Raw genomic sequence first — 12312 nt, forward strand, 5'->3', positions numbered from 1 at the left:
AACCAAAACGTTGGTGAGTAACGGGTAGGTCTTTAAAATATGAAGCGTCTCACATACTTTCAAGACCTTTAGATCATGCTGTAATTTAATATTGTACTACTGTTTACCGAATATCAGTGGTTATTTACTTGAATAAGAGGGTATAAATTCCTTGGTGGTCAAAGCACAAGCTCGGAATTGAAGCTGTCGACCGTAATCCTTACAAAGAGGATCAACAGATATGCGCAGAGTACAACAAAGATAAAAAAAATCGTCGATACAAGATGAGGATTTATGTCCGCGGAAAACCAATAATAGGAATGACAGCTTTTTGTCTCGAGGACAGCATTTCTAGTCTCTAAGTGTCTGGAACTTGAAGGTAAGTCATGTAAATGACTTGTTTGGTAACTAGAACACGCAGTTACATCGCAAAATCAGGCACATCCAAGTTTTCTTTGGAATTCTTATCATTCTTTCGGCAAGGAGCTTGTCTTCCGTCTGTTTGTTTTCGGGCAAAACTCTTGAGCCCCGCTCTTGGCGGATGCAAAGCCTCGCTCGATGACGTTTTCTGTTAATTTTTTATATCCGCATGTCAGAATGGATTCGATTTCTTGAAGGTCACAAGCTTTCTCGCTAAGACAAAATAACGAGTGAACCAAACTAAAAGAAACTAAAGCTGGCATTTATTGAAAAAATCGCTGGACAAGATGAAAGGTTACAGGCGAAGCAAGTTGCTTCGCCTGTACACACAACGTAAAGTGCGCGTCGGTTTGTTAATGACTCATCAATTCTTGTAAGAACACTCAACATTAATCGTCAAGAAAATGGCATTTGGCTTTCACCTTAGACAGAAAAGCTATGAAATTATCTGATTTAAGTTTTTTGTAAACTAATCAAGGAAATGCAATCATTTTCCATATTGTTCCATTAATTCTTTTAATTTGGATTGATTTCCGATACTTGTTAGTATTGTTGAAGTCTAAGAGCACAGGGGGATTAAGTGATAATCGCTTGATGAAGTCGCTAATTAACTTTTGTGATGAAAGAACCAAAATTACCCCCCGTGGAAGAAAAAAATACCTCTCTTAAGATTTGTGAATCTTGAACAGTCAATACTAATGTCTTTAAATGTCGTCATTTTTGTTCGTTTTTATCTTCTCTCTCACTAGCTGTCTAGGTTCCTTCTTGGTTTATCGTTGCCTTTTTTGTAGTAACGGCTTCCTTGTGCTGTAATTTTGCACGTCAAAAAATACAATTAATTAAAAGAAAGAGGGAGAAAACACTCAAAACATGTTCATGTTAGGAGCCCATGGGCTCCTGTTTATGTAGATTCTTCAAGGCGGTTAGGTCTTTGTACACAGCTTTTCAGTGACGTTTAGTCCGTTCTACACATTTAATGCGGCGGAGAGAATTAGATAATGGAAAGAAACCAAGACACCCGCGATTGAGTAATTTCAGTAAAGATTTATTTTTTTCGCTCAATACTTCTCTAAACTCCCTTCCACTTTTGCGCAACTGTTCATGTCATCATTATTTAGAGCTGGTTTTCTGAAACTAAAACAAGTAATATTTATAGCCTATCATTAATTGTTTTGTTTTAATAGCCAGGTCATATGGAAGGAATAGGATCCATTCGGCATGTGCGATCAGCCGGCCGCATGGGCCAGCGGACCCATTCAGCAACAACTGTCGGTTCAACAGACGACAACATCTCTATAAGTTCGGGTTACTCTTCGAAACGTTTTTATGGATCAAAGACCAGTGCTGACTATTCGACCATTCGGGCAGCCGCCGGAATTTCCAGGATGAAGAATGCTCGTGGTCTTCGGAGAGGTTCCATATTTCCGAGTGATAACAATGGATCTTCGGAAACGTCGTCTGCGAAGGGACATCGATTGAGTATATACTCTTTGAGTGAACTAGCCGAAGTAGGGATCAAGATGCGCAGGCGTCGACGTAGTACCATGGACTCATGGGGAAAGAACAGGACACCGGGAGAAACGGAATACTTTGATAAGGTAAATATTTAGAACACAGCAGGGATGTAAGAGTGACATACAAAGATTGTAAACAATGACGTAGAAATAAAGGACACGCCTAAACAACTAGAAAGAGCTTTGTTGTGAGGCATGCAGAAACAAAGGAACCGCTTTTAATGACAGGGACCAGTTGTCTTTTCCGTGCTTTCTCTGTGGGTGGAGAGAACAGAGACGGCCGAGAACCTGTCAGTGACAGAAAAAATCCCGAATCATAAGCGGGGACAGAACTCTTTTCATCAAGTAAAGAGAAAGGGCAGTTCATCAACTTCTCGGCAACGCTAAACATTTTTACCATCTTGTTTTTCAAATAGCTTTTACCTCCATTGGAGTTATTTCGTCGAGCAGTGAAACTTGTCCAAATGACGGCATCACTATGCCAATACAAGTATGAAAAGTAAGTTGTCGTAAGAAGCGTTTGATGTAGTAACCCTTCTACTTCAAAAGAAATACAATGTAAATGAAATATCGCTAAATTCAGTAACTCGAAGGGGTAAGTTTTAGAATGGTCTTTCGCACGAGAGAAAGGGTTATCAGTAAGAGTTTTGGAATTAAGTTTCAGCTCATTCAATATTCATTAAAAATAACAAGGAGCTTCCTTTCCTGAGGTATTTTTTCCGTTATGTCTGTTTTAATTTTAAGGGATAATGAAGAAGAGACCCAGATGACTCACACTGTTTTCACACAGTACATCAATGAACAAGAAAACCAAATGGAAGCGGAACTTGCTTTTGATGCTTCATTTTTCAAAGCTAACAGAAAGGTAAACTGACCTTATCCGAGTTCCATGTTCCTACCTCTTCAGTATTCGTTCTCTGTCTGTTGCCCAGTCTCCTATCTTTATCGTCTGTGAAGTGTCAAAAACATGCAATTTTGGAAAGAAGAGAAGAAGTAGGTTATTTCATTGATGTCCTTTTTCCTTTCCCAGATGCGGGTTGCCGCTGAGGTGAAGTTAATTTTATCAATTCAACCAGAACAGAGAACAGAACAGCAACTAGCAAAGGTATTTCTTTTGCACTTTGCGTCGAACAGTATTGTGACAGTGTCTCGTCAAAACAAGTCACGTTAAACTACAGCAGTCTTTTCACTCGAATACTACTGACACAAACCGAATCAGAATCATCATGATTTTAAACGACCTCTAAAGAAAATACTGATGGCGTTCTTTAAGCAAAGCTTGTACCCTTTCTAGCTATCGGTTGTTGACGAAAAAGCTTAACTTTTAAAAGAGTTTTTTTTTCATTTTGTCTCTCAGGTTCTCTTCTCCCTGCGATCAATTCGATCGTTTGCAGAATATCCTCAGAGAATTCAGCAAAAGCTCGTCAAAGTTGGTTGGTTTGAAACGTATGTGTCTGTTAATTTATATAGCAAGCAAATCATTTTTCCAATCAAAGATTTCGATTGCATTTGATTCATTTTCAGGCACCAGACAAAGAGAGCAATTCTAAGACAGGGTCATATACCACAAGCCTTCTACTTTGTTCTCTCTGGTTCAGGTCAGTTTACACTGATGTGAAGTTCAACATTCGGGGAAACTCTTCACTGTTATAAGATGAAGTGCAAGACGTCTATCTTGAAACGAGGACTCAAGGTCGGGGAAAGAAAGAAAAAAAAAGAAAAAAACGGAGAGAGAGTCTTCTACCCCAACCCTGAGTCTGCGTTTCACGGACACCCGATGTTGACTACACCATCTAAATAACATGTCGTTAAAGGTACACGATGTTAATAAGATCGCTTAAACAATGAATGGGAACAGACGAAAAGCATGAAATTTTACTTTTCAGCTGTGGTTACGGTACTGGGAGAAAATGAGAGCTTCGCAAGAACCGTTCATTTCCTCAGACGTGGTGATAGTTTTGGGGTAAGTACTTAGCTTTCATTATCAAACAACCTTCGGGGTGAAGACTTCGCAGAGCCTCTCTCCATGTCTCTCCGTGGAACGTGCCCCAAGAGAGAAATCAACAATTTGTTTGGATGTCCATATTTTCTCAGTTTTTGCGATAATTGAACGGTAGGCTAATGTTTAGGTGCACTTTTTTTCCCAACCACAGGAGTTGGCTATTCTACACGACACTCGGCGCCAGTCCACCGTAATTTCGCGGGAACCTATTGAACTGTTGGTGATTTCTAAAGAGGTGCGCACAGCAAACATACGATATGTGAGATTTGAAACATTTATGAGGACTTTTGACGTTTTGCCTTCAAAAATGTACATTATAGATTTAAAGGAAACCGGAATAAATTAGGGCTTTTTGGTATGTAGTTCCTTATTTTAAGGTACCACATGGATGCGATAACGGGGATAAACACATGGTTTACCGACAAACGCGTTTTTATTTCTTTTTGCTTCTTTTGTAGGACTTTGTGGACATCTTCATGTTAGCGGGTGGAATTAAAAACATAAATGACCCTGATCATCAAAAGTTTATCAAGTAAGGATAGGAAGCAGTATCAGCCCTACTGAACACGGTCATTTCTTCGCGTTTTCCAGTCGAGTAGAGTTAAGTGCGTGGCAAACGTGGAACATGAATCACTTGCGAGAAGAGGCGCGGAATTCTCCTTCGTGCTCCCCTTACGTGTGCCTCGTGTTTTTCTCGCGTTCGCCTCGCGCTCTCCTCGTGCTTGCCTCGAACTGCCTTACTTTCGCCTGAAAATCGCAAAATGAATGACACCTGTTCCGACGGCTTTGCAGCATCAAAATATCCGATCTTGTTTACCTTAATTCGTTTGTGATTATTTTGAGTTCTGCTACTCACTGATTAAAGTTCTGGCATGATTGAATGTGAAAATACATAGAAATTTTGGTCTGTAGTGTTGCACGTACTAAATTCCAAACGACCTCTCACCCACAGCTATTCCATGTTTACTTCATAAAAACAATCATAGCCTGACTGACAAATATTTTCCGATCAGTATACAAGTCATTTTTTTCAACAGAGGCTGGAAATTCTAAAAGACTCTAAGTATTTCAGTCCACAAAAAAACTATGTCAGCAACATGTACCTAAATTGCTATAAATTACTATTTTAATATTCATGTACAAATAACAAAGAAAAATTGAACACTTTTTAATGTAATCTTTCTTGCTTTAGGAGCATAGACTTCTTGAGGGGGTGGCCAGTAGAGCTTATGGCTTCAAACCCCAAAAAATGCCTTTTCCACTTTTTTAGGTGAGGAATATGCTTATATGTTAACAGATCCAACAGTGACGTGAAATCAGTGCTGAACCGTATTCCTTTCTACTCTCAGTCAAGAATTGCTCTTGTGTTACGTCTTCTGTCATCTCACCTCACGTTATAATTAATGGTGTTTTGCTCTCTTCCTCCAGGAGTGGCTCTGTTCTTGTTAGAGACAGCAATCATTCGGACTGGATATACATTATAAAATCGGTATTTGTAGTAGGTTCTTGGTTGCTGAAATTTCGAATTTGATTCGATGATTTGCAACATCACAAAACTATATCGTGTTCATTCTCCTTATTAAATACAGGGAAGCTGTCAGGTGTTGAAAAAACTAAGAGAAGTCAAGTCTTGTCTCACGCAGCACAACGACAGGGTTGTTGGATTTGAAAACGGTGATATGTCAACATTTCTCATTTCTCATATCTCATTTCATAATCTTTTCTTCTGCCTCTTTAAGAAACTACCTGGATATAAACAATGACATGAAAAATCTTTGAACATAGCCGTCTTTTTCCGCTCACAGTGAAGAGCCAGGTTCCTAAGGCCTCATCACGTGACAAGTTAGAACGTGTCAAAGCAAAGCTGTCCGTAGTTACGCTTTTGTTACCCAAGATGCGTCTCAGGTCTGGTATCATAACACACGAAAGTGACAACGATGATGACTCAGGAAACGAGGAAAAAACCGCTGATGTATTTGCAATTGATAAAGTAGCCGCGGCTCAGAATTCATTTGCAACAGGCAATAACGATAACAGCTATCGAAAACCTCCCGACGAGAAATCGATCAAGTCCGTGGGTTTTCAAGTAGCATCGCCTCCGATCTCTAGAAGAAAAGGAGTTGTTAGTGCTCCAAAGACGTCCCTCGTTAAATCAACCGATGAACAATCAAAAAATCTAAAAAATGTCATTGAATGGAAAAGAAAACTGTCAAGTGAACCTAGAGTAATTCAGAGAATTTCAAGTGAAACAAACCTTGTAGATGACGTACAATTGAGGAAACTGTCAAATACTACCATGGTATTACCTAGACGACTACAGAAACGCATGACTCCTGATTACAGAGACAAAAGCAGCAACATGCTTCCTTTACCAACAGTGGAAGAAGAAAACTCTTCTTCATCTTCGGTAAAAAACCTTGATACGGCTTCGGTACACACTGTTTTAGATTAGAATGTAATTTGACTGATCTGTAAGAGTTTCGGCCAAGTCTCTTGAAAACATAAGAACTATAGGAAGCATTCCTTTGATATCACCCGGGCAGTGTTCTAAAATTTAGATTATAACGAGATAAGTTAGATTTCTGATGTCACGAGTGAATGCCAAACCAATAAAACGCGAGAAAAATATTTTCGCGAATTTTTAAAATGTAAGCTTAATTTTTACAATATTCATGGTGCGTTTTTCTTAGTACAGCAAAGCCATGAACAAATCATATGTTTTCTTTTTTGTTAGGCGCCATCGACCCCTCCTCGTCAAAGAATCAGTTTGCAAGTTGATGCGGGTGATTACGAGCAGAGACCTAGGGCCGACTCTAACACACGACCCAGGACTCTCTCCAGCCCCTCGAGGCGTACGAGCAGAGTGAGAAAGTCCACTGTGATTCCTCCCTCTGGTAAGAATCAGCTGAAAAGTATCTCAAGTCTTTGACTAACCCTCTTTTCTTCGACGAATGAAATTTCCTTCCATGTGAGAGAAATCATAAAATAGTAGTTTGAATATGAAAAGAAAATACTAAAACATGATTCGAGGTAAATACTTCACATCAGTTTTTTAGAGACGACAGAGCATACAATAGTTCTTGTCCAACGCAGAGTCACAGAGACACCAGTCAGAGGGAGACTGACTGAATATCTTCGACTCGGTCAGAATTTGATTGTGCATTCTAAGAAACAAAAGGAACAAAAATTAAAAGAAAAACAAAACAGAACGTGAATCCAAAAAGACTTGACTCATTATTTGTCGAGATCAAAACTGACCAAAGTTATTGGAAACCAGTGTGGCGGACGTTTTATTATTATCTCCTTAATATAACGAGCATTTTCTCGTATTTCAGAAGAGCTGTCTGAAGAGGAAAAGAAACTTCCATTGCACAAAATGTCTGTTATTGACGAGGGGGAACAAAGGCCGGTTAGTTTATGGTATAAATTAGGTAGTTAGATCATCCATTGGGATTTTCAGTAAAGTAAACAGAGACTACTCGATAAAACTTATGACAATGAAAAAACAATTCTCTTAAAATACATCATTTGGCAGTGACTAGACCTTGTTCTCATTTCCTCTTTTTCAGACTGAGGTTCGTATCACAGAGGCAGATCTGCATCCAATGTTTGTCCAAGTTGCTCTTCTTTCAAAGGGAGATTGTTTTGTAAGGACATGACATTTTTCTTTTCTTAATCCTCTCGTGTAGTCTCTTGTACTTTTGGGTGAATAACATACACATGTCGTAACAGTGATCTTCACCGACGTTTTTCTGGGAATCATAGGAAATTTTCTTCCATTGCGGGTTCTACTGCTTAACTGAACTCAAGTGCAAGTCGAGTAAATAGGCCGTTTAGTAATTTCTGCTTTCTTTAATGAGTAGGTAAGCAAGCCGTTTTGAATACAGCCATTTAAGTGTCTTCATCTTGGTGTAATCCTCAGTAATAACACAAAAATGCATGATGGCAATGTTTCCTCGCTGGTCTTTTTTGTTTTTTCTCTTCAGGGTGTGTCTTCAATGGTGTTTGACGAGCAGCCCAGTCTTAGTCTGGTCAGTCGGTTAAAATGTTTTTATACACTTCGTTCATACACTTCGATCTATAAACAAACAGTTTATGCGTTTAAAGAAAGATGTTTTACTGTCTTGTCACGATCTGGAAACAAAGATACAATTTTGAGTCCTCGTAAGGAATTGAATCTCTGACTTTTCGGACTCCACGCTCCGCGGCTCTACCATAGAGCCAAAGAGTCTCTTTGATGAGCAACTCGTAGGCCTTGACTAGGTTCATTAATGACACTCGTTCTGCATAGTGCGTGCACTACAATGAGTGGCGAATGAAGTTGGCACACCTTCCCTTAGAGTAGGTGGTCGACAACCCTGCACTCAACATTATAAACAGAAATCTACTAATTCATGTATAATAAGTGTCTTTAAAGTCCCATCTCTTTCCCAAAACAATGTTGCTTGGTTATCAGACTTACACCACTCATTGTAGCAATGTCTAAAACCTCGTTTGAGTAAATGAAATGGAGGGGAATGTTGATTTAAGCTTGATTATGAAATAAAGAAAAGTATATTTACGTCTGGTCAAGAGATTGACACAGTTGATGCACGACACTCATGCGTGCTGAATAATGAGCGTGCGCAGTAAAGATAGCCGCAAACAATGGGCGTTTTCGTTCTATGAATAACTTCATCCGTAGGGAACAAAAGGAGACTGAGGAAAAAAGAAACAATATATCCTGCTCACTTGCTTTTTGATAATGGCATCGAGTCACAGGAATCAAGCCTCAAAGAAAAGGTCCGAAAGAGTTGCTACCGAGAGAAACTTTTCCATGATTATCTGATTCCTGTTTATTTCTTTCACAGGTCAGCAATGGTGCAGAATGCATTATGATCTCTAAGAAATTTTACCTCGCTCATTGCACTGACGCGATGAAAAGAAGACTTCTTGTTACGGTAAGGGAAGCAACTCTGAGAAATCACGAGTGTCCAAGGTAAAAAAATAACGAGGGGAAAAGATGTGTCTGGGCATCCTCCAATTTGCCACAAATGAAAAGTCACCTAACATAGCCGTTCAGGGTAATTTGGTGATACTTTTCTAGTCATAAATGACACTGTATGTCGGGTAACAGAGATACCATGCGCACTCTAATTGGTTAAAATGTATTGCTTATCGCGCTGGTAAACCTATAGCGTTTAATTGAAGCAACGGACTGCACTTTGTAAAACTTTTGAGTTCGGCCCCTGATTTCCAAGCTCCTCGAGTGTTCCTCCAAAGTTCCAAGAGGCTTATCGAAGTAGTGTATAAAAAGAATGGGCGGTCTACTGCTTCAGGAAAGTTCCCCTCCCCGCTAATAGACAGAAACTGGCCAGAAAAACGACTCTTCCCTGTTTCCTTTTTGTAGGAAACACCTTATCCTAACGATGAATCACTGCAAAAGAGCCTACAAGACAAAGTAAATTGGGACGCATACCGCCGTAAAACGCTGAAAACTCTCGTTCGTGAACTGCCAAGAAAACAAAGAAGAATGGATGATCTATTGGTCCACAGGAGAACAAAGCGAGACATGTCCCTTGGGGAAGACTTGAAAGAAGCCCTTCGAAAAATCCAGAGGAAAGATGACGACACCTGCTGACGTCATGAAAGAGAAAAGGGTCTGGGGACGAGATTTTGGGAAAGTGTAAAAATAAATGAACATTTGGGGAATAATTGATTCTAGAATTATTTAACTTGCAAATTTATTTAAGAAATAAACTGAGTTTCTTGTCAGCAAGATGTTCTTTTGTTGGAATTGTTGTTGCTAGTTGTTGTCTCCTTAGACTGGACCTTTTTCCTTCAGTAATATCCAAAGCCAATTTCTTCACGTTAAATCTGTTTGTTACGTGCGAGTGAGTACTAAAGCAGCTAAATAATTGTTGAAGGGCAGTCTGGTCAGCCAACTTCCTCCTCACCCCCCACATCATCCAATCACTTTCCCTCACTCATTCGTTTTATTTATCAACCCTCGTGCATTGCTCCTCACTTTCTTACTGTCAAGGGTTTACATGCAGCGAAAAAAGGATCAATTAATGGAGAGCAGATCCATGCAGTGCTCTAATTCACTTTCTTAGGTGCTAACAAAACTTATGGAACGACTCAGTTGGAGGAAAGGATTACATGAGAAACCTACAGCAATCACAGTTGGGGTAACTGTACCCTTATCATCTACCAGTTGAGATGACAGATGCGTTTATTGAACTCGACTAGTCGATAATTGAAGTGAGCTAACGTTTACAGAACTCCTTGTGATAAACACGTAAGAAAGTTGATTAAGTTAAAGTAAATAGAAAACACTGCCTAAGTTACTTCGTGGTTCATTTGACTATGTCTGTAATTGAAATATTAAAACGGAATTTTCAAGATGTTTAGTCTTTCATCTTAAGACATAAATAAACTTCGCATCGCAGGCGTTGTTAGGGACGTCACGCAACGCTCAACCCAAAGAAAGACATTCAAAGTACGTCTGCGAAGGAGAATTGGGTCTAACTTGGATGCATGAGAGTACACATATACAGTTACGAACCCTATTGCTAAGAGACTATGTACAGGTGTCCGCTTTGCTTCAGTAAACCTTGGCTTCTTGTATTAAGTCTTCTCGTTTCAATCGCCTAATTTGGTGGTTCTGAAGTCCGCTTATATGACTAAAGTTTAAAGCTGAGGACTGAGGACGAGCTTAGACTGAAAGTAGAAGTCGCCATATTGGATCGATCGGTAAGATCGACAAAGGCTTGGAGCGAGTTAAAAAAATTTGACTAAGAACCTGATAGTGAGACTAAGTAACAGCGAAACTAACTAACTAATGAAGAGGAAGGGGTTCGGCATGGAGAAGTGTTTCTTTTTATTTCTCCTTAGTCCTCCCTCCTCTCTCATTTTTTTGTCCCCCGCAGAAGTGCCTCGATCTCACGCATGCAACATTGCGTCCTCAGTACTTGACCGGAATATTTATATTTCCGCTAGTTTAGCTTTCTTGTAGTTTATGTTAATTAGTCTTATATTGTGTGCTCCCTTTGTTTGATATGCCAGGTTTTATACTGCATTTTGCATGATTTGGGCTAAGTTAATTATTTTCCGCTAGTTCAGGTTTAGTTTGCGTCCAATGAAGTTAAGTTCAGGTTTGGCTAAACTGCAGAATACCCGACCACTCATTTACATGTCATTGAATAAGGATAGCGTCTCTTGCGTTATGCCACGATCTTCAAAGCCTCCCGACACATGTAAATGAGGGGGACCAAAGTGGCAGGGTATTCTGCAGTTACCCATTTCTACTCCCATTTCAATACATTTGGAACATAGTTAAAACTAACAACACGAACAAAACTGAAACGCAACAAAACGAAGGTTCATCTTTGATAATCAGAAGGAAGTAATAAACTTATTGTTCCGCGCGCCATGATTTTTAAAACTGCACTGAGTTCCTATCTAGGAAAAGCTAGAAGGGAGCTTATATCTGGGGGTGGCTTATGATTGGATGCATTTTTTTTGTTTTCAGTCATATGGGCGGGGGGGAGGGGGGGGGGGGAGGGCGCTTCTATGCGGTGTGGTGTGCGTTTTTCTAGTTTGGCTTAATTATGTCCGAATGAGTTCAACCTATGAGGCCATGAAAGAAAGAAATGACAAGGACGCATCCAAACTTGTCTCAAGATACTTTAATCTCCCTAATCATTCTAAGCAGCATATAACAGTCTGCGGTCTTTCCCTACATCTAGGCAGTTAGTTCGGAAAGCCGGAAAACTCAAGAACAAAAATTTTTGTTTCAAGTCGGCACTCTTAATCCGCACGGTGTCATGAGGAGCGCCTTTCATTCAACTAATTTATTCTTGTTTTCTCGTCACCATATTCCTGCCAATAGCCTAGCTCAATTTTCTTCATATAAAAACAGACATTACCCACAATTCCTCCATTCGCCTTGACGAAGGGCTAACGCTCGAAACGTCAACTTTTAAACTCTTTACGGTGGCCAATTCACGTTATCAACTCAGTCGAAAATACCAAATTACCCTGTTATAATCTCCCACCGACGCAACACTACAGTTTATTTCGAAACTTACCCCTTACCCCTTGAAGAAACTGGGTCACACTGGCTTTGTCATTAGTGAAAATCGATTTTGGTTTTGAGCTGACTAAGAAAAAAAGATTGACTTCATAATAGACCTTTACATGTATTCATTGACATTAAATACACAAGAATATGAAGAGCTGATTTCACAACTGTTCCTCTACAAAATTATTACTTAGTCTTTATTGCCCATATGTTATTATTTGACCGATTATCACTAACCTCCCCCAATGCCTGCTATTTTAAGTCTAAACAATCCTGGCATTCGTATCTTCTTTATTCTATCAGCGAAGGTAATTTGTGGTTAACATTTTCCT

At 39.5% G+C, this 12312-nt stretch overlaps 1 protein-coding gene across 1 annotated transcript; it reads left to right on the forward strand.

Moving 5' to 3' along the window:
* The first annotated feature begins 11 nt into the window (after positions 1-11).
* On the forward strand, positions 12-9669 carry LOC131787959 (uncharacterized). The gene is made up of 20 exons (XM_059105039.2): positions 12-358; positions 1584-1997; positions 2330-2412; positions 2658-2778; positions 2944-3018; positions 3271-3359; positions 3438-3511; positions 3800-3876; positions 4067-4150; positions 4374-4447; positions 5108-5185; positions 5344-5404; positions 5505-5589; positions 5721-6322; positions 6650-6809; positions 7251-7324; positions 7485-7562; positions 7902-7946; positions 8766-8855; positions 9305-9669. The coding sequence occupies exons 2-20, from the start codon at positions 1593-1595 to the stop codon at positions 9533-9535; spliced, it is 2586 nt and encodes an 861-aa protein (XP_058961022.2). The 5' UTR covers positions 12-358; positions 1584-1592; the 3' UTR covers positions 9536-9669.
* The last annotated feature ends 2643 nt before the right edge of the window (positions 9670-12312 follow it).

The sequence above is a fragment of the Pocillopora verrucosa genome, chromosome 8 (assembly GCF_036669915.1).
Source record: "Pocillopora verrucosa isolate sample1 chromosome 8, ASM3666991v2, whole genome shotgun sequence".
In the NCBI taxonomy this organism is placed as follows: domain Eukaryota; kingdom Metazoa; phylum Cnidaria; class Anthozoa; order Scleractinia; family Pocilloporidae; genus Pocillopora; species Pocillopora verrucosa.